Raw genomic sequence first — 23,591 nt, forward strand, 5'->3', positions numbered from 1 at the left:
AGGACCTCAATATCCATCCTTCTAAATGAAAACTCAATTCGGTATTTGAACAAATTCCTTTACCTCATCTTACTTTTTTATTTTTTTATTTTTTATTTTTTTTTTAAATTTTTTTTAATGTTTTTTATTTATTTTTGGGACAGACAGAGACAGAGCATGAACGGGGGAGGGGCAGAGAGAGAGGGAGACACAGAATCGGAAACAGGCTCCAGGCTCCGAGCCATCAGCCCAGAGCCTGATGCGGGGCTCGAACTCATGGACCGCGAGATCGTGACCTGGCTGAAGTCGGACGCTTAACCGACTGCGCCACCCAGACGCCCCTCATCTTACTTTTTTAATGTCTGTTAATTGATAGCAGGCTTCAAAGTAACCCAGGCTCAAAACCATACTCATTCTACTTAAAAATAATTTGCTTTACTCTAATTATAAGTATGATAGCAGATTGTTATAGAAAATGTGGAAAATCAAATCATTCAAAGAGAGCTTAACATTAACATTTTAAAGTCTCCATCTTTTTTTTAAGGCACAGATTTTACTTTTTTAAGTAAGCTCTAGGCCCAATGTGGGACCTGAACTCCCAATCCTGAGATCAAGAATCAGGCAGGTGCCCCTAAAGCTTCCATCATATTTAACCCTTAGTCTCCCACACTTTCTTGTATCAATTGACCAAGTCACCAAATGCTACCAGGTCTTCACGATGTCCCTTGCATCTGCCTCATTCTTTCATTTCTAATACGACCACACAAATCCAGGCTTTTTTTCAGTTCATACCAGAATTAGTGCAGTAATTTAGCTCCTATCACTCTCTTTAGTACACTGGTTTTCAACCTTGGCTGCCCACTGGAACCATCTGGAGAAGTTCAAATACTAGTGTCTACGCCCCCACCTCAGAAATTACAATTTTATTGATCAGAGATAGGGTCTACACTATGGGATTTTTTTGCATGCAGCCATGTTCACAACTACTGTTCCAGCACAAAGGCTTTCAAACTGTTTAAGAATCATCTGGGTAGCCTGATAGTCATATTAGGGGGAAATGGGGTGGGGTGGGATGGGGATAAGATATATGCACTTTTTTACAAGAAGCGTTATGATTCCACTATAGGTGTCTCACTGACTATCCTCTATGCCAGGACTTCTGAAACCTTAATGTGAATACAAGTCACCTTGGTATCTGGTTAAACTACAGATTTCAGATTTATTTGGTCTGGAGTGAGGCCTAAGATTCTGCATTTCCAACAGGTTTCCAAATAACGCCAGTGCCAGTCTGAGGACCACTGTTTGTGTGGCAAGGCATCAAGAAACACTGCTTTACAAGTATCCCATTCAAATCTATTCTACACAACAACCATTAGGCTAATCTTAACCATATTTGCTTTCATAATAGCACTTCTCTGATCAAAAATTTTCAGTGGCTCAACTTTCTAGAAATCTCAAATTCTTGGCCTTGGCATTTAGTATTTTCTACTTGGTATGGCCTCTATCTTTATTTTAAGTCATCTGTCTTATCATTCTTCTGCAAAATGCTTTAATCTGCATATGTCTGAGACCTGGAACAGTGCTTCTCAAACTCTGACATGTAAACAAATAATCAGCAGAACTTGCTTAAAATATTCTTGGGAGTTTAGCCCGAGAGATTCTGATTTGGAAATGTGGAGACCTGGTGGGGCCAAGATTTTGTATTTATAACAAGCTCCCAGTAATAGCTGATGCTACAGGTCCGAGGGGCACACTTTTAAGTATCCTCCAAATACTAATATCTTACCCACTCAAATTATACTACTACCCATGAATTCTTCCAGGATAAGTAAAATTAAAATGGTCTTTCTCTTCAATGCCTTTAACATTTACTGCCCAAATAATTAATATAGCCCTTAGCAAAGAAACATTTGGAGGTAGAAATGAGATCACAATTTTCTTGATTACATATTAGAAAACTGAGGCTCAGATAGGCAGTTACTCAGTTGCTGAGCTGGGACTACAATTTCTGTATTCTTTTGAGTTTTAAAACTCCAGGTGCTAAAAAACACAATATAATTAAATAAAACTCTTCAGTTTGACCTGTGAATGGTTTTTATGACTTTCCAATGAAGTGTGAAATGCTCTGATAGCTGCCAAAGTGTCAAATAGGCCTTATGGCTGTAAAGAGAAAAGTGATTTACCACCTCTGGTTTTCTAGTGACCTCTATTTGATCTAACAATAAGCATCCATACTTAAAGCTTTGAATAAGCAAGTAGGACAGGGGTGCACAGGAAATACCCAAGATAATGCTCATTTAAAAACACACTTTTCACAAAGAATGAAGCACTATCAAAACCAATAACCTCTGCACATCAACCATTTATTGAATGACTATGACAGGAAAAACACTAATACAAATAAAATGAGGCTTAATGACTAGGCTGACTCTTAGGGAAGTCTGCCAAGAGGAGAAAGATCACTGGGCTTTTAATTGGGGCATGCTAATAGAACTAACCCATCATTCCTCTCCAAAGCCCATCTCTATTCCAAAGAAATAGAAAAACAAAAACTCAGCAACTAAGAAAAAATGCATTATTCACTGTATTAAATAAATTCTTTTAAGATTTATATTTTATTGGAGTTCCATTTTTGGGTACTGGGTATCCATTACATAGTATTTTAAAAATTATTTGTATAATTAAAGCATATAGGACTTGCTACACATTGAAAGTGTGTTATTTTATATATTTAAAATAAGCTTGTGAAGTGTGAAGTCATCTTTGCTTCCCTCTTCCAATTCTGTGCATAATATAGGGGTCGAAGGCAAAACCGTCTGTGAGCCAAATTCAGCCTGTTGTCTGTTCCTATACAGTCCATGAACTAGAAACTGTTCTTACATTTTTAAATGGTTGAATGAAAAATCAAAAGAATATTTCATTATATGTGGAAATCATAAGAAAGTCAAGTGGGAGTGTCCATAAACAAAGTTTTACCAAACACTGCCATGCTCATTTGTTTACATATTGTCTATGGCTGCTTTCAGGCTACAATGGCTGAGTTGAGCAGTTGCCTAAAATATTTACTATTTGGCTTTCACAGCAAGAAAGTTTGCTGACCCCTGGAAAAATTCTTTGAAATATAAAAAAATTAGAATTAGAGGGGCTTCATTTATCATTTGTCCTTATACATGTTTAACATACAAGCATTTTCAACTTTCAAACAATTGCAGCCCACTCCTCTTTGTGTTACTTTTATCTCCTAAATGAGTTTGAATCATTTGTGAAACTCCAGATTTTCCTACTTAATGAAGTTTTGATAAATACACCAAAGTGAGGATTCAATATAAGCACCTGGTTACAGAGTAGTCAACAGAGATTAAAAAGGAGGCTGGCCAAAAGAGAAAAGGAAGAGCTCTATTCTGCAAATGAGTGGCATGAGTTTGATGCAAAAAAACAAAAACAAAACCAAAAACCAGTACAAGGTAAATTCAGGTATCAAGATTAGATATAGGGATAATGATGGCATCACTAATAGAAGGCAGTCATGAGGAGGAGCTAGAGGGTAGAAACGACTAAGTACAGTTTTTGAAATGTTGAATTTGACAGACTCTTGGAATATCAATACAAGGAAGTCAACTCAGCAGCAGTATAGCAGGAGAACTACACACTCAGTTGCGGTATCTTATATAGAGCCACTGATACCGCCACACTTGGAAGTTCCCAGAAGAACCCTATGATTGAGTTTTTTCTTATGTTGCGTGTGTGTGTGTTTTGTACCTTTAGCTTACTATGCAACACAATTATTACAAGGAGAAGGGGAAGTTTTAAAGTTAATCTTTCATTTTTATGGTTTGAAATAATGAGCCAAAAAAAAAAAAGAAAAACGAATCTTTTTAATTATTAAATGTACATAAGAAATTATCACCTGATGAGTTCATCAACTCTGTCTTTAAATAAACATAGAAAAACATTTTAAAGAATTAGAGAAGGTATATTTTCACAGAAATGAGTAAAAAAAAAAAAACAAAAAAACCCAAAGCTTGGCCTTAACTATGCAATAAAATAATCAATTTAGCCTTAAAGGCTATACACTGAAAATGGGGTCTATTTTATAGCAATCAAAGATCAACAGAAAATTAGTGCTAAAAGGGGTCTTTTGAGGTAATGGTGATAATTTGCTCTTGGACGGTTGGAACTGATAACCTCAAAGAGATTTAGTGACCCACTCAAGGTACTACAGATAATCACTGTGAAGACTAAGTCCTTTAGCTTTACGAAAAAATTAATAAATACCTGATAACACTCTTTTAACTCAAGGAGTATGATACTACATGAAGATAACTATAGACTAATACTGTAAGAAGTACTGTTATTAGGTTCTTTATTTCAATGTATTTATTTTATGTACTAGTATTATTAGAAAACACAGTAAGACATCTGGAAATTAATTACACTTCCCACGGAAACTCTTCTAGTTTAATTAGTAGTAAGCATTACCAAAAGTCATTCAAGGCTTAAGGCTGGGCAAGTGTACACTCATGTATGTATACAAGATTAAAGATAACTTTATATAGGTAAAATGATACGCTGGATGTTGAGGAAAACAAGAATAAATACAACCAAGGTATTTATAGGGCTCTTTTTGGATTTTTACATTTGGGCAAAGAGTTCCTCTGAATACAGAAAAATGAAAATAGTCCCCAAACGGTGTGGTTTATGAATGTGATTTGCTGACAGATCAAACAGTTGAAACATACACACACATTCATTCACACAAAGCAAATCATCAGGCCCGTTAATTCAGAATAAACCTAGCACTAATCTCCTTCACTGAGCAAAAAATAAAACTGGTAAAAACACTGTACTCAATTTTGGAGAACAATTTAATAAGCATGTCATTGTAAACATACTTCAAAATCAACAAGTACTAAAGCAATGCTTCTAGGGAATTTTTGGAGGCAAGATATTAAAGCAGCAAAATAAGAGAATTATTACTACTATCAAGAATATGCTATTATCTACTCTAACCCACTTGAGAAATATGCAATCTCATCAATAATGATGAGTCACTATAGCAGAGATTCTTTCATAGGAGGTGGGCACAGAACAATACACAAAAAGGTTTGTATAAAAAGTCAAAAAAGTTTGTATAAAAAGGAATTCAGGGCACCTGCATGGCTCAGTTAGTTAAGCATCAGACTCTTGGTTTTGGCTCAGGTCATGATCTCACAGTTCGTGGGTTTGAGTCCCGTGTTGGGCTCTGCGTGGAAAGTGTGGAGCCTGCTTGGGATTCTCTATCTCTTCTCTCTCTGCTCTCTCTCTGTCTCAAAATAAATTAAATAAACTAAAAAAAAGTCAAGTCTCAGGAATTCTACTGATAGCACCACCATCCCCAAATCCTAGGACATCCTTCCACCACGCTATAAATCAGTGTTAGAAAGCACTGCTTAAAAAAATAGTCTCAGGTTAAATGACTGTCACTAACTTGCTAGTGGGCAAAGGTGACACAATCTTAAGAGACAAAATAGCAAAGATTCTAAAAGATTTTTGATGTTTTTAAATGTTTTATTTATTTTTCAGACACACACACACACACACACACACACACACACACACACACACACACAGAATTCAAAGCAGGCTCCAAGCTCTAAGCTGTCACCATAGAATCCGATGTGGGGCTCAAACCCACGAGCTGGGAGATCATGACCTGAGCCAAAGTCAGATGCTTAACCGACTGAGCCACCCAGCACTCCTAACTAAAAGATTTTTTTAAAGTTTGTTTGTTTGTTTGTTTGTTTGTTTTGAGAGAGAGTGTGAGTGGGGAAAGGGCAGACAGAGAAAGGGAAAGAGAGAACCCCAAGCAGCCTCTGTGCTGTCAGCATGGAGCCCAGTGCTGGGCTCAACCTTATGAACCGTGAGATGATGACCTGAGCTGAAATCAAGAATCAGATGCTTAACCGACTAAACCAAGGCGCCCCAAAGATTCTAAAAAATTAACCGGTATCACAAATAATACCAATAAATAAAACATAAGATCAGAACTATATATTTATAAAGTGTATATAAAAATATATATTTAAATAGATACGAATATATATTTAAATATACAAATTTATATATATTTATATTTTATATATTTATATTTATATCTATTTAAATATATATTTATATATGTAAGTATATACTTATATATACACAAATATATATATATTTAAAGAAACACTAAATTTTCAGATATGTATTTCAATCTGATTAGGATCATTGCTTTTCCATCAAAGATCTACATTTTTGGTAACATAGATATTCTGTGATCCAATCTATAATGATCCCCACTCACACTTGAATATATCTACAAAAGAACTTTTATGAGTTATGTACAGATTGACATGAATGTAGCTGAGAAAAACCCATTTTGTTGTATGTATAGTAGTGATGATACTATAAAGAGTAATGATTTCTTAGCTAAAATCCTGTATTATATGGCTGATTTTACCTAAGCCTGTTGTTATTATGAAATATATATATGGAAAAATTCAAATGCAATATAGTCTTCAGGAGCACATTAACATTAATGAAGATTAAACAGAAAATCAGCACATTTTAAATTACAAATGTTTTGGGGCACAGAGCCTGCTTGAGAGAGGGGGATTCTCTCTCTGCTCCTCCCCAGCTTACATACTGCACCCCCCCCCAAAATAAACATTTAAAAAATAAAAAAATAGGGGCGCCTGGGTGGCGCAGTCGGTTAAGCGTCCGACTTCAGCCAGGTCACGATCTCGCGGTCCGTGAGTTTGAGCCCCGCGTCAGGCTCTGGGCTGATGGCTCGGAGCCTGGAGCCTGTTTCCGATTCTGTGTCTCCCTCTCTCTGCACCTCCCCCGTTCATGCTCTGTCTCTCTCTGTCCCAAAAATAAATAAAAAACGTTGAAAAAAAAAAAAATTTAAAATAAAAAAAAAAATAAAAAATAAAAAAATAAATTACAAATGTTTTTTTGAAAGACTGAAATAAATATATTCATTAATATTTATCCCTTGCTTAGGGAACTGATCAATTCTAGATAATATAGCTGTAAGTGACACTTGCTAAGATGTGCCACATCTAATATGTATAAACTGGTTTCTAAAAATCAACGCAGAAGTAGAACATATCTCTATTAAAGCCGTTGCTCTCAGTGACAGGGTTTAATTGATGACTGTTATCTTCTGGGATGTTAGCCAATTTTCAACTGCTCTTGATTCCATTTTATTCCCAAGGTAGACTTGTTTATGGATTTGTTTTTAATCTTTCCCTAAAATAAGGGAATGAGTTTATTTAAAATGGGTCCAGATTCTTGTAGAACCACAGAGCAGACAAAAAGGACTAAAGTAACTGTTAAGCAAAACAAGCTCTGATTATTACGTATTACCAAATACACAACTTTTAGAGTATTAGAAAACAAAGTTTTACCTCTACACAGGTTTTCATCCCTGAGGCAGCAGCATAGTGTAGGGGTGTGTTTTTTTTGTTATCAACAGCATCAATAGCTGCTCTCTCATATTCGCCTTGGTCAAGTTTTGCTCCTTTCCATCTTAAGATCATCTGCAGACAATCTGCTCTTCTGAAATCATCTTCTGCCGGGCGTGCTAAGCGAGGATGAAGGGCTCCTTCAGATATCATAATTTGAGGTCCCATACACAACAAATGCATAGATGTTTCATTGTGCACATTCCGTTTATTTGGATTTCCATCTCTACCAAAAAGAAAAGTCCTAAAATGGTAAAGAAAAGAAAAAATGAAAACCAGTTTCTTTCTATCTTGACATAAGAACACACAGAAGATAAATTTAAAAGATAAACTCTATTCCTAAGATGTTAATAAAATGTCTATTGAAGTACTGTTTTACAATAAGCTAAATGACTAATTCTTACAGTTATAAAAACTCCATTCTAGAATAAAATACTAAAAGAAAGCAAGCTGAATATCTTTATGGTATTGGCTAATAAAAGAAGAGGGATAGGAAGAGGAAAAGGAAGGAAAAATGAAGAAGTGAAGAAAAAAGGGAAGACAAGAAAAAAGGAAGGGGAGGAAGAAAGAAAGCAACAGAAAGGGCCATGTATAGATTAATATGTCAATTACATAGATGCTTTAGGGTACATTCTTAAACATTTCACAGCAACTTTTTTTTATTATTCTTCCCTATTTCTCTCAGGTACATCTTTACTTAGTAAGGATGATGGCAATGAATATAAGTACAGCGAGTAATGCATAAGTCTAATTTTTAGACCTAGGAAAAATTTTTCTACTTGATAGTCATTGGCTAGCCTTTGAAAGAATAAGATATATATTTGTGCAGCGTAATACTGTTTGAGGAGAATAAGTTGTGGTTAGTCCTAGAAGACCAAGATCTAATTCCACAGTGATAGCCTTTACCAATGACAGGTCTAGGTGAGCTCCCTTAACTAATGCCAAACCTAGACCTGACAGTTATGCCTATTTCCCTGATACATCTTTGTACTAGGATCACAGGATTAATAATTGAGCCAATTTAGTGGCTATAATAGGATATTGGAAAATAGGTTGGGAAAAACAGCTGCAATATAGTCAGCCTATATGAGAAAACACACAAATACATTATGAAATGGGCATATAAGTCCCATAACTGAGGATGAATGCCTACATTTACTGTGGAGGGATGATATCATTTGCATTTCTATGCCCAAGTCCAGAATAGCAATGGGAGGGTAGCAGAGCCAAACTCTAACCCCTAGTTACAGTTGGGTTGCTTTTAGGTTAGTTTCAGCTTAGACATATGGGTCTGATAGAAAAAAATGACCATAAAGGAACTAGGATGGACTCTTCAATTTGAATGAGTTAGCCAAGCTGGGAAGCTCTTATGAGAAAAAGGCTGAGTAAGAAGAGGTCCTATATATCATTTAGTCTCTCTTTCAGTTTATTCAGGAGACTTCAGGTCCTCATCAACACGGAAAATTTAATGCAAGTTGGAAGGTCAGTTGATACAGAGAGATCTTTCTCTTATTAAAAATCTCTAGGTCCTCCCCAATATAGAGAAGAGACAGATCATTTTGCAAATGTTCTCATATCCAATCTGCCAGACTCTGATTAATCAAACAAAAAAGTTTATTCTGAAGTTAAAATATTAAAATAGCTTCTTTATACGTATTTACTCAGGAAAGGTTCTTAAATTTATTAGACATAGTACCACACCTCTATAAACATTCTGTGCTAAAACTATAAATGGGGATAGGAAAGGCTAGATAAAATGTGGCTTACACAGAACCCTACAGAATCTGAATTTTATTTTCTAAATAAATTTTTAAGAAATGAATTTTTTGTTGTGAATTAAATGCTTCTTAGAAAAGGTTTTAATTTTGAATATACTTTTAGAATATCATTTTAATTTTAGTTATCTACTAGAATCACACTATATAATTCAACCATTATAAATACATATTATCATCAATTGTTGACATGGGGAAAATACTGTATGTTTTCCTTTTTTTTTTTTTTTTTAAACTTATAAGCAATATTATGGTCATATAAACAAACAAAACTACCCATGTTCCTGCCTCCCTAAAACAACTGTTAGAATTATTCTGTATACTTGGGGCACCTGGGTGGCTCAGTTGGTGGCATCCGACTTTGGCTCAGGTCATTATCTCACAGTTTGTGGGTTCAAGCCCCTCATCAGGCTCTGTGCCGACAGCTTACAGCCTGGAGCCTGCTTCAGACTCTGTGTCTCCCTCTCTCTCTACCCTTCCCCCGCTTGTGCTCTGTCTCTCCCAAAAATAAACAAACTTAAAAAAAGATTTTTTTAAAGAATTCTGTATTCTCTTCTAGTTTGAGGTATAGTATATGCGCTGCCGAAGCGAGCACTAGTTTGAGGTATAAACATTCATAGCTAGACTTCATAATCTTTTATTGTATAGAATACTAAGATTTATGTTTCCCATTTCTCCTATAACCAGACATTTAAGTGATGCCAAAGTTTTTCTTTTTTTTTTTTTTTTCAACGTTTTTAATTTATTTTTGGGACAGAGAGAGACAGAGCATGAACGGGGGAGGGGCAGAGAGAGAGGGAGACACAGAATCGGAAACAGGCTCCAGGCTCCGAGCCATCAGCCCAGAGCCTGACGCTGGGCTCAAACTCACGGACCGCGAGATCGTGACCTGGCTGAAGTCGGACGCTTAACCGACTGCGCCACCCAGGCGCCCCTATGCCAAAGTTTTTCTATTTAAAGTAACACTGTGTTGAATGTCATTGTTCTTATAGATATTTATTTCTTATAAGTAATTTCCTTTAGGATAAATTTTCAGAAGTAGATTTACCTAGTCAGAAGATATGAACCATGTATTAGTTGTTAATGAGCTATTTATTATGTAACTTGCCCAATTTCACATAGCTTAAAATGACAGAATTGGGATTAGAGCCTGGCAGTCTACATTACATGTCATGTTCTTGACCAGTCTATTACACTGCTGGCTTGAGAGATCTACGGTGCTGTCTTGAGAGATCCCCAATGCTGTGTCACCAGTCTAGATCATAAGAGTAATATATATTCAATTCATCTGTCAAAATTATAGCAAGAAACTGCTGTGACACTGTACTGAGGATTTCAGGAAGAACAGGATATAGACCCTGCCTTAGAATCCCCACTTCAATATGACTCTAATCTTATCAATGCATTGAAATGGCCCTCGTCACATCACCAGGAATTTCCTAAGAACTAAATTCATCATCATTGTCCTTCTCAAATATCTTTTTTCTTTTTTTTTTTAAATTTATTTATTTAAATTCAAGTTAGTTATCATACAGTGTAATTCTGGTTTCAGGAGTAGAACCCAGGAATTCATCACTTACATATAACACCCAGTGCTCATCCCAACAAGTGTTTTCCTTAATGCCCATCCCAACTCAACTCTTCCAGTAACCCTCATTTTGTTCTCTGTCTTTAAGAGTCTCTTATGCTTTGCTTCCCTCTCTATTTTTATCAAATTTTTCTTAAACATTTTTTTAGCCATGATGATAGCTCTACTTCCTAACCCCTTATTGGAAGCAAATTCAGTTCTTGAATCCATTTTCTTCTTCATATAACCTCCCTCCTTCAGAGAGCAAATCTGTTCTCAAAGCCATCTATTTTTCAATGGTTTCTGTGAATATGTTTTGAAATGGTAAAGTATTATCAGAACCCAAATGATAGACAATGGTGGTGCAATCACAGTTTGTTTGTTTTTTTTTTTTTAATTTATTTATTTTGAGACAGACATAGTGCAAGGAGGGGAAAGACAGAGAGAGAAGTAGAGAATCCCAAGCAGGCTCCATGGAGCCCAATATGGGGCTTGATCTCAGGAACTGTGAGATCATGACTGGAGCTGAAATCAAGAGCTGAATGCTTAACCAACTGAGCCACCCAGGTGCCCTGGAATCAAGGTTCTCTTAAAGGGCTTCTATTATTACTTTTGTGATATTTGTTAATGCTCTATCATCCTGTCTGATTTCTTGTCTGACCTCTAGACCATATTCTAACTCTTTATAGGCTCCTTTCTTCTGCATATTCCACTATCATCTCATATTCAGCTGATCTCCCTCCAAAATAATAGTCAGCCCTGTCAGACCCTCAATTTCTTGCCATTAACATTCTTATTCTTCCAGTCACTAACATGTATATATTCCCTTCAGTTCCTTTTAAACCTTCTCTTTCATGCAACAAGTATTTATTGAGCAGTTGTAACTTGGCAGGTATTATTCTAAAACTTAGGCATATTGTGAAGAAAACAAATTAAGTCCCTGTCCTTATGGGGTTTGCAGGCAAGGAGGGGTAGGAGAGGAGAACTTCAATCCATTTAATTCATTAAAAGAACTTAACTCCTAAAATACAAGAGTCAAAAAATAGAAATCAACAATTAGAAACTCTTTTAATTCTCAAAGCTTGATATTAATGTATGTTCTAATAAAGGTCTTAGATTTTATTTACACCATAAGATAGTCCCCTTTTATTTCCAAAGAAGCAAAAGAGGCTACTCTCTAAAATCTAAGGAACAGCATAATTCCCATTTTATACATGACTTTCCAGAAGATAGAACTAAAAAGTTATATATCCCAACTAGGACACAATGACACACTGAGTGCAAAGTCTAACAGTCTTTTTGCTATATTAAGTAGTAGCTATTTATGAATATGGATTTAGTTTCTCATGAAGAAGGCAATGTGGTATGGTATAAGGTAAATACAGAGAATTTGGGTTCAGAGAGATATGGAGCTCCTAAACTGTAAACTACCCTTCTTTTACCTTATTATTCTGCCTAAGAAGAGAGGAAATTTATGCCTGCTGTTGCAGGTACCATAAAGCTAAAGGAAATGGTGATAAAACCAAAGTCTTATTCCACATAGAGGCTTTATTTACTTTCTGGCCGCTAGGTCCTTGACTAAATATATCTACCTTTGTCTATCCATATATATTTCATGGGTTAGGAATCTAGCCAAGCTGAGCCTAGGGTATATACTGAAGCCAGCAGACAGGTACTCCAGATTAAATGAGGCATCATGAGAAAATAATGGCCATCAATTTGTCAGAAAGTCTACAAGGTTAAATACAGTGAAATATTTGAAGCTTTTTAACCACAAATAATTGAAACAGACTTGCTATTTTATTTAATATTCATGAGTAAATGCTATTTATCTTTATTTTATATGACAGTGTTAAGAAGAGTAATTTCTTGGGGCACCTGGGTGGCTCAGTTGGTTGAGTGTCTAACTTTTTTTTTTTTTTTTTTTTGAGAGAGAGAGAGAGAGAGAGAGAGAGAGAACAAGTGAGCGAGGGGCAGAGAGACAGAATCCCATGAGGGGCAGTCCCACAAGGGCAGAGAGTGGTAGAGAAAGAAAGAGACAGAGACAGAGAGAGAGAGAAGCAGGGCTTGTGTTTTACCTGAAGTAGGGCTTGTGCTCACCTGATGTGGGACTGGAACTCATGAACTGTGATACCATGACCTGAAATGAGGTCAGATGCTTAATGACTGAGCCACCCAGATGCCCAAGTGTCAAACGCTGGACTCTTAATTTCAGCTCAGGTCACAATCTCACAGTTCATGGGATCAAGCCATGCATTGGGCTCCACGCTGACAGCGCTAAGCCCGTTTGGGATTCTCTCTCTCCCTCTCTCTCTCAAAATAAATAAATTTTTAAAAAATTAAAAAAAAAGATATTTAAAAATATTTATTCATAAAAAAAACCATTACACAGTAAACATTCTTAACATCCTAAAATGAAAAAAATATTTAAAAAATTAAGCAAGAGGAATGGCATTGTTTTACATGTTTATAAATTTTTTTTAATGTCTAGCTAACAGAAGACAAACTCAGTATTCTATCTGTTGTGATATGTTACTTTGGTTCAAAGCATATGAAGAAAATCTAGCCTTTATATAGTTGGAAAAGTAGTATTCTAAAATGACTTTTCAGATAACGTGAATATTCATATTTGATACAATACCAGAAATTTAACAAGTGGCCACTTCTTAGGTCATTTGTAATGTAAAACCTGAAATCATATCAATGACTTTTTGTACTCTGTTACATTAAAAGCTATTGGTCTACCTTGCACTTTGAATAAATCTTTTACCCATGCATAATTTAAAAAAATCATATACTATCTTTTGAAAAATACTGATTCACTGAGTTATACAGATCTTCCAGATATTGTCACTTTTCACCATACAATACTAAGGAAAATCACATTATCACACTGCCAATCTTATAATAAAAGTCTTTAAGTACTGGGAAGCTGCCAAGCTAAAGACAGTGATACAAGTTTTTTAAATTTGAATATTCACCTGAAAGCTCAAATTTTATAATTTTCAACAAATACTGTCAGCTTCTCTTTGAACTGATAGGCTCACATAATTCATTTTCAAGAAAATGTGAACCAAGTATCTCAGTCTGAATAACCATCATTTTTGTTGTGGTTAGTTTAAAATAGTGTTTCATGAAAAAAGCTGTGGTTGCAGCTTGCAACTCAAACAACAGTACAAGTGTTCTTATTCAAAGCTATCATGATACTTCAGTATGCAGAGCTGCTTCAGGCACTCTTCCCATCTGCCACATGGAATATTAAGATGTGTACTGAAGGATGGAGATTAATTAAAAATAATAATTTTTACTGCTTCATCAAGGACACTTCTAAGGGAAATGCTTGGCCTTTCTTTTCTAAAAACAGCAAGTGGCTAGCAGTAATGAATACAATGATTGCTAGTTAAGGTTGGGTGCCACTGTTGTTTTTTTTTTTTTTTTTTTTTTTAATTTTTTTATTTTTGGGACAGAGAGAGACAGAGCATGAACGGGGGAGGGGCAGAGAGAGAGGGAGACACAGAATCGGAAACAGGCTCCAGGCTCCAAACCATCAGCCCAGAGCCTGACGCGGGGCTCGAACTCACGGACCGCGAGATCGTGACCTGGCTGAAGTCGGACGCTTAACCGACTGCGCCACCCAGGCGCCCCTGGGTGCCACTGTTTTAATTCATCTACAGGCATCAGCAGTCTTAGCCTCCAGTTTTTGCGCTTTCACGGCAGGCAAACGTCAACACAGTGAAAAGGGCAAATAACACTTTAGCATTAGTACAAAAATAGATTTGACCACATGTACCTCCTAAGAGTCTCAAGATCCAGGAGTCCTCAGAACACACTTAAGAATTACTACATTAGATAATTTTCTTAATAGTGTTTTCCAATTTTAGAACGTATATTTGTAAGTTACACTATAAACGGTTAAAAAACATTTTGCTACTTGTTTTTTATGTTAAAATATACATATTATTTTAGTAATAATATGTGAATATATTTTAGTTTAGTATTCCAAGCAAGTTTTAATTAATCATGTAACAAGACTTGATACTAAATATTATTGTAGTGTTCAATGTTAGGAAGCTAATGCAATACAACAGTTCTGTAATCTCAATATAAATATTTAACTTCAAAAAAAGAAAGCTTTAATAGATTAAGCATTCAATAGCTAATCTATTGAGAACATTACCAAGTGTCTAGCACTGTATTTACAATCTTTAAAACGAAGTGGAGAAAATGAGTTTAATAATAAGATGGTTTAAAATCTAAGTTGTAGGAATTTCAGAAAACAAAAAATACTGCAGGTCAGAGTAGTTGTAGATAAATTAATGAAAAAGGCAGAAACCAAGTTAGGACTTAAAGGAGAGGGAATTAGAGAAGAAAGAAAACATTGGAGAATCAAGGAACAACAGGAATAAAGTGAAGGGGGTAGCATTTCTAAAGGTGGGGAGAGTACAAGGGAAGTCAATCAACTAGTCCCAATGATGAGAGCATGCTAGAGAGTAATGAGATTGGGTAGAATGAGGGCAGAGTCAAAAGAGCTTTGGAAGCCAAAGAGAATAATGCAGACAATAGGGTATTGTTACAGTTTTGTCATGACAGAAAAATATTAAAAAGGATACAATTGAGCAAGATTAATCTGGCCACAAGATTACGACAAGAAAAGATTTGCAAAAAGAACATTTAGGAATCAGATAATTTCAATATTGGGAGCACCGGTTGATAAGAGTGAGCTAAGCTTGGGGCAATGGGAATAGAAAGAAATGAATTCCAGAGATAAGACTTAGTGAACTTCATATCAGCAACAGGTTAGGTAAAGGAGAAGAGTAAATCAAGGATGACTTGAAGATATTTAGGGTTACAGAGATGAGAAGTAATAACATTACTGAATACATATTGTATCCTAGGCAGCATGATAGACGTATAACACATTAATTAAATTGTCCCACAGCTGTATGTAATAGCAATCTATTTTACAGATAAGGGAACTAAAGCCCAGAGTGATGAAGTAACTAGCCTTGCTAATAAGTGGCTTAGGCAGCCCTGACACATAGGTTTATCTAACTGGAGAGATAAAAGGCTATCACAATGGTTAAAAAGCCTGAAGCCTACAAGTCATTTGCCTAGGCAATTAGCTTTGTCACTTACAAGCTGCTAGAGACCTGACAAGTTGCTTAATCTTTCTGTTCCTGTTTTCTCACCTCTAAAATACAGACAGCAAACTACTTCACAGAGGTGTAATAAGGATTAAATGAGATAATGCATGGAGACACTGTTAATAGTGCCTAGAAAATAGTAAGCACTCAATACAGTTGCTATTATCATATCAGCACAATATACTAGTGTCATTAACAGAGAGAAAATCCAGTTTGGGAAGAAAAAACATAAAATTCCAAACAAGATGAGTTGGAGGTGGCTTCTTTAAAGTTAATATTTTCTTTTCTTTCTTTCTTTTTTTTTTTGAGAGAGGGGGTGCAAGTGAGCACGGGGCAGAGACAGAGGGAGAGAGAGAGAGAATCCTATGCACTATCAGTGTGGAGCCTGAAGCGGGGCTTGAATTCACCCCATGCGGGGCTCGAGCTCACCCTATGCAGGACTCAAACTCAGAAACCATGAGATCATGACCTGAGCCGAAGTCAGAGCCACCCTGGAGCCCCATAAAAATATTTTCTTGTGTGATTTTATAAAACTGTTGTTTACTTTGTATAAGATACTATGCTAGATGCTAAAAGTACAAAGGAAGGTAGATAAAAGAGTGATTTAGGTAGAGAGAAGATAGACAAATTATAAAGTACAATGATACACTATATACCAAATAAGCAATACATACAAACAAAAAAAGCCCCAGAAATTAAAAAAAAAAAAAAAAAAGATTGAGGTTCCCTTGACAGGCTAAGATAGATAAAGCCTGCACAGGACCTTGGAGGAAGGATAAGACTTAGATAAGAAAGAGAAAGCTGAGAAGAGTAAGGAAGGAGATCTGTCAGGAGAGCAGCATGCACAGGGCAAACAGCTCACATGATATGTTTCAGAGAAACCAAAAGGAGCAGCTTAATGGGAACAACAATTTGCATTAAAAGATACATTAAAAAGGTTGAAAGTTTTTTTTATCAAGTTCTAAAGAGCTTTGAATACTGCTTTATGGACTGTATTTCACTATGTAAGCAAAGAAGCGTCTCTTTAGTTTTCTAGCATCAGACTTCTCTAGCTACATATCTACTTCTAAAAACACTAAATTTGTTTTAGAACTACCATCCTCTGCGTCTTTCATTTTATAAGCTAGCATATATAAAATACGATCATACTCAAATACGATCATGACTAGATGAGGCAAATGAATCTGTTCTGTCACCTTAAACTAGCTAATCAGAGCTTATAACTTTGCCGTAGGCACCATTTTTTGACAGCTGATAAGTACTTTTCTAGAATTGAAATGCTATAAATTAAACACTAAATTATTACCAAGATTATCATGCCATGAAACATACTGAGGATCTAAATAAATTTACAGCCACAAGAATATGTGAACCAACCTCACTATTAGAACTTCTGGTCTAATTTAGGCATGATAAAAAAATCATAATAACTTTAGCATTATCAGTTTTAAAAGTTTATTAGAATACCATAAAACATGCACATACGCACATATATATTTTCAAAGATCAAGGATTTTTTTTCCCTTTCACTAATTTATTATTAATTGGTTTACAGTATTACTTACCCTAGTATTCTATTCATTCCATGTCTAGCAGCATAGTGTAACGGAGTATTGTGCTGGTAGGGCTCTCCATAAGATATATTTGGATCAAGGGATTCTTTTAGCTGAGGGTTGTTTTCATATATTTGGCAGGCCAGGTTTTCATCACCATTGATAAGTGCTTTACGGAATTTGGTGGTTGTATTTCCCATGTTTTCTTTTGTTTTTTTTTTTGATAGGCAGTGGCACTTTTTTCCTTCCCCCTTCAGCCACTTCTTAAATGTTTCTGCAACATGTTTCACATTCTAATGGAAGAAAAAATTATCAAATTAGCTTGTGAAGCAGTACCCTAAAGAAACAATAACACAATTAGGAACACTAATAAAACATAGGAAGCATATACAAGAGAACAAAATAAATTACATTTTGCCAAATTCATCTTAACAGCCAAAAAAACTCAAAACTTTAACATTGCTCAAATTAACTTCTTGTTAAACTGTACCATTTACCCGCACAAAAACTTTAAGGCTGTACTTTGTACTATGAAGAGTATTGTACTATGAAGTTATCTACATATATGAGACTTTCAATTTTCCTCTTCACATAGGCAGGAAATAACTTGACTGAATTTTATGATTGCATACACTTAAATCTCTGTATAAATTATGTATAAGATGACTCGGCCAATTTTTGGGAGAGTAAAAAAATGTAGGAAATTTTGCTCATACATGAACTTCAGAATAGGTGTTAAGTTATAATAAAAAAACACAGAGTACTTGGCTAGCATGCTCAATAAATGCTAGTTTTGCTCCATTTCAATAAATCTTCCTTCCTTCCATCCTTCCTTTCTTTCAGTTATTTATTTTGAGAGAGAGAGAGAGAGAGAGAGAAGAGGAGGGGAGAGGAAGGGAGGGGAGGGGAGGGGAGGGGAGAGGAGAGGAGAGGAGAAGAGAGGAGAAGAGAGGAGAAGAGAGGAGAAGAGAGGAGAAGAGAGGAGAAGAGAGGAGAGGAGGAGAGAAGAGAGGAGAGAAAATCCCAAGCAGGCTCCGTGCTATCAGCACAGAGACTGGTGCAAACACACAATGTGTGAGATCATAACCTGACCTAAAATTAAGAGTTGGACGCTTAACGGACTGAGCCAACCAGGAGCTCCTCCAACAAATGTTTCTGAATCTATTCTTGAACTATGATCAAAATTAGTGATAAAGGAAATAGCTGTGTGAAGGCAGGTATGAAATAAAAGGACTCTTCAAAGAATGATCAGTATAGATGGAGTTGAGGGTTATCTAGTATTGAATTCACAGAAGATAAAAAATGAAAATAGGTTGGGGCCAACTAAGAAACTTATACTTTAATCTGTAAAGAATGGGTATTAAAGGCTTTTATGCATGGCAGTGATACAATTATTTTATGCTTTAGAAAATTAACCATCGGGACAGCATAGAAGATAGACTGGAAGGAGAAAAATTAGAGGCAGAATACAGAGTCCATCATGTTACCCATTAACTCAGTGAGAGGCAGGCTGGACATTAAAACATAGCTTTTAAAAAAATTTGAAAACAATATGTACTTGTTCAATACAAGTTTTATATAGGGTAGTAACAGTTTCAACATAATACAAATTAACAGACTAAAAAACAAATGAGTTATTTTAAAAGCTTGCTACAAAACAGAGGCTCTCCACCTTGGCTATACATTGAATAACATGGAGAACCTCAGGGTCCCAACAGCCAAGCTACACTCCGGACTAATTAAATCAGTTTCTAGGGGGTGGCACACAGGCACTGGTATTTCAGCTTCCTTGGGTGACTTCAATGTGCACACACTACTGTAAAAAAACTCCTAACTCCGTCTAGGCAAATGGTTACATCTGAGAATGTAGATGAAGGTGAACAGGCAGGATAAGACATGTACTAAACCTATTTTAGAGACAGGTGTTGACTACTAACTATAGCAGCATTGGCACACATCTATATACTTAATGAAGTCACCATTTGAGTCTTTTAAGGGCTCTTTGTTATTGACATTTTTACTTTAAATATGCAAATACATACGCATAGTAGAATGAATAAAGAAAACCAAAAGATAACCAGAAGATAACCACAATTAGCATTTTGATATATAACTACCCTATTTATAATGTACGCAAATATGTGTCTTATGCATAACATATACACTATAAATATTTATATACATAAACTGGATCACACTACATAATTAAAAATTTTTCATTTAATTTTCCAGAGGGTTGATGAACTAACTTTAGACTAACGTACTACTCTTTTATCATTTCATCTAGAATAAAGAAAGTCTTTTTCTCCCAAAGACAGTCTTCTACTTGTCGTAATATACTATAGACACTTTGGAGATTTTTCAGGGACACCTAGTATTTTTTTCTTTTGTTTTTCATAAAATCTAGGAGCCATGTGTTTATTCTCAGTGAAATAATTTGTGTTTTGTTGTATTGCTTCAAGCACTTTAAGGATTTATTATTTTTAATGAGAACTCCATTCAGTTTACTGTATATTTCAATCTATAACCAAATATAAAATATATCATGTAGATTCTAAGCGTCTTACCTAAAGGATTTGAAAACATACAGTTGTTTAGTCTTACCTTTCTTCCCTGTTAGAATGTAGCTCAAATTATAAACATTTTTGGAGTTTGGATTAGATTAATAAACAACATATTTTCTTTGATTTACATTATACTTTAGCTAATACTCTATAAGAAAAGTAAATTCTATCCAAGATGTGAAAAAAAGAAATATCTAAGAAACCAATGTTCTCTTGGAGTAATTAGTTGAAATAACAGGATACTTAAAAAAAACAATAATTCTCTAAATGTGTACTGAACATTACTGTCACTCATGGTGAAAAGCATAATGGCATCTCTAAATCTTTTTGTGGTTCTCAGTTATTTTAAGGTCTGTTTCATTTTTTTAATTTGAGTTCAATAAACCTGAAAGTCAGCAGGAAATGCGTCACTTAAAATTCATAGCTCCATTAGCTCAGATTATTCTGTCTTATCTAGAAATTTACCAGATGTGTCCTTTAACTTTTTCATAGCCACAGCTAGTATAACCTGAAGTGACTGTTTCCTCTGAATCAAACTCTTAAATAATACGTTCCCAACTCCAAGATAAATTTATGTATAGAGTTTCATGAAGCAGGTGATAGATTACCAAAGAGGTGAAAATAATTCCTTATTTGGGGGTTTTAAGTTTTACAGGAAAATCTATACAAAGTTTCAACTGTCAGTGGTAGAATACAGCATCTGATAAGTATTTAATGAAAAAAGTAAGAAAAATATAGACTATCAATGGACTCTAGAAAGCTTTCTCTAATTCCTGATTAATTTAACTGTGAGGAGCTCCATAACTCTTGCTTTAAATCTTTGTCTCTCAACTTCTGTTTTCATAGGTTAATAATCTGCAACAAAAATTCAAGGGCACTTAAATTAATAAACTATTACCAGAAGTCTTTTATAGAATATGAAGTTCTTCAGAAATAACTTTCTCTTAACTTATCTGTTTCCACAGAAGTAAATTATTTTTAAAGTCATAATTACAAATTAAAGTTGTTGACCTAAGTGAAATAATTGGCTTCCATTCTTCACTTACCTAGAAGAAAACCCATTACATGCATACACACACAAACACATTCATTAACCATCTACCCCCAATTCATCTTTCTTCAACTGTCTGCCATATTGATAAGAATAACAATTGTAAATCTACAACTAAACGTCTCTTTAGCCAGAATAGAAACAAATAGAAAGTTTATTCAAACAGTAAGTCCCAACCTCATTCCACTCTAGGTTGAGAGATGTACCTCAAAGAAGATTCGAGAAAGCTCTACATCCAGAGAAGGAGAGGATGGTTTAAGAACTAAGAGAACTTTCAAAGGACAAGGTAAAAAAGAAAAAGAAAAAAGAAATAAGGATAGGAGAAAAAAAGCCAGGAAAAGTCAATATACTACAGCAGACAAAAACCACGTGGACAAATAATATATTAAGCTATCAACTCTGTTCATTCACCATTCAACAAGCACTATTAAACTGTAGTCATTTTCATTTGTCACTATGCATCAGAATCACCTCAAGAGGTGATTTCAAGTGGTCTAGGGAGCACAAGGCCAGAACAGAATTTTAAAAGCTTCCTAGTTGATCAAACCCTGCAGGTCAGAGCTGAGGACCATGGACTCATTCTGAAATCATGCCAAACCATAGGTACTAGAAAGCAGTGTGATAGCATGGAAAGTGTAAGAGTTAGAAAGACTTGTGTTCAAATTCTATTTTTATATTACCAACTAACTTAACTTTTGAGTTGCTTCTTCATCTGTAAACCAGTAGTATTAACATCTACTTTCTTCAGCCAACTAAAATAAATGACCAAACATAAGCATCACTGTACCTATGGAATTTATATTCTAGTGGGAGTAGAGGAGATAAACATTGTAAGGCTTTGATTTTATTCTGTGTCCAACAGGAAGCCATTACAGGTTTTGAGCTACATCTTTCTCAGGGTTTAGCATTTTTAGAAAAATGCAATCATGGTTTATCCATGCTGACAAATTAATCAAGTAGCTCAATCATTATTATTGCTGAGTAGTATTCCATTGCAAGGATGTACCACTAATATTCACATATTAAAGGACATGTTGATTATTTCCAGTTTTGGGCAATTGTTAATAAAGCTATCATAACATTCACATACAAGTTTTGTGTGAATGTATACTTTAATGTCTCTTGGGCAAATATCCAGGAATGGAATTGCTGAGACATGTGCTAAGGCATTTGTTTAACTTCATAAGAAACCATTAAACTGTTTTCCGGAGTAGACGTGCCAATTCATTCCTAACAGCCATGTATGAGAGTTACAGTTGGCTCTGTATCTCAGTCAGCATTTTGAATTATCAGTTTTTTGGTAGGCTTTTGTTGTTGCTGTTGTTGTTATTGTTGTTTTTTTGTTTTGTTTTTGTTTTTGATAGCCATTCTAATGGATGTATTGTGGCACCTCACAATGGTTTTCATTTCTATTTTCCTAATGATTAATGATATAGAACATGCTTTGATATGCTTACTGCCACAACTATATCTTGACTGTATATCTAAAATGTCTGTTTAGATCTTTTGACAATTTTTAAGGCGGATTACTGTTGAATTTGAGTTCCTTATACAGTCTGTAAAAAGTAACTCCTCCGTTAGAAATGTGATTTGCAAATATTTCTTCTAGTCAGTAGCTTCTCTGAAAAGTCTCTTAACAGTGTCCATAGGCCACAAGTTTTAAATTTTGAAGAAATCAAATTTGTCATTTTTTTTTCCTTTGGACTGTGCTTTTGAAGTCATATATAAAACTTGCCTAACTCAGGTCACAGAGATTTTCTCCGATATTTTCTTTTAGGAGTTCTTTAATTTTACGTTTATATTTAAGTCCATGATCATTGTGAAATCATTTCCATATAAGGTTTAGGTGTGGATTGAGATTCATTATGTTTTATGTATGGACAACTTCCTTTATTGAAAAGAGTATCCTTGGGGCGCCTGGGTGGCGCAGTCGGTTAAGCGTCCGACTTCAGCCAGGTCACGATCTCGCGGTCCGTGAGTTCGAGCCCCGCGTCAGGCTCTGGGCTGATGGCTCGGAGCTTGGAGCCTGTTTCCAATTCTGTGTGTCTCCCTCTCTCTCTGCCCCTTCCCCGTTCATGCTCTGTCTCTCTCTGTCCCAAAAATAAATAAAAACCGTTGAAAAAAAAATTTAAAAAAAAAAAAAAAAAAAAAAAGAAAAGAGTATCCTTCCTCCACTGAATTAATTGCCTTTTTACCTCTACCAAAAACCAAATGACCAGCAAAGTGAATTCAAAAATACATTAAAAGGCTCATATACCACCACGATCCAGTGGGATTTACTCCAGAGATGTACTGGTGGTTCTGGAGTAACTGCAATGGTTCAACACCAATCAATCAATGTGATACACCACATTAACAAAATGAAAGATTAAAAAATCATATGATTACTCAATAGATGTAGAAAAAGTATCTGATAGGACCCTGGGAAGATGGCGGCGTAGGAGGATGCTGGGCTCACCGCGCATCCTGCT

At 35.4% G+C, this 23,591-nt stretch overlaps 1 protein-coding gene across 3 annotated transcripts in view; it reads right to left on the bottom strand.

Annotated features, from left to right (window-relative positions):
- The window catches only part of ANKIB1 (ankyrin repeat and IBR domain containing 1), a 144,789-nt gene that overhangs the window by 75,275 nt on the left and 45,923 nt on the right, over positions 1 to 23,591 (bottom strand). For all 3 annotated transcript variants that reach the window (XM_058725117.1, XM_058725115.1, XM_058725116.1), the window contains exons 2-3: positions 17,518 to 17,798; positions 7,410 to 7,710 (exon numbers count right to left, since the gene is read on the bottom strand). In XM_058725117.1, the coding sequence (XP_058581100.1) occupies positions 7,410 to 7,710; positions 17,518 to 17,705 (489 nt within the window). In that variant the 5' untranslated portion in view covers positions 17,706 to 17,798. The remainder of the gene's footprint in view (positions 1 to 7,409; positions 7,711 to 17,517; positions 17,799 to 23,591) is intronic.

The sequence above is a fragment of the Neofelis nebulosa genome, chromosome 4, assembly GCF_028018385.1.
Source record: "Neofelis nebulosa isolate mNeoNeb1 chromosome 4, mNeoNeb1.pri, whole genome shotgun sequence".
Classification (NCBI taxonomy): domain Eukaryota; kingdom Metazoa; phylum Chordata; class Mammalia; order Carnivora; family Felidae; genus Neofelis; species Neofelis nebulosa.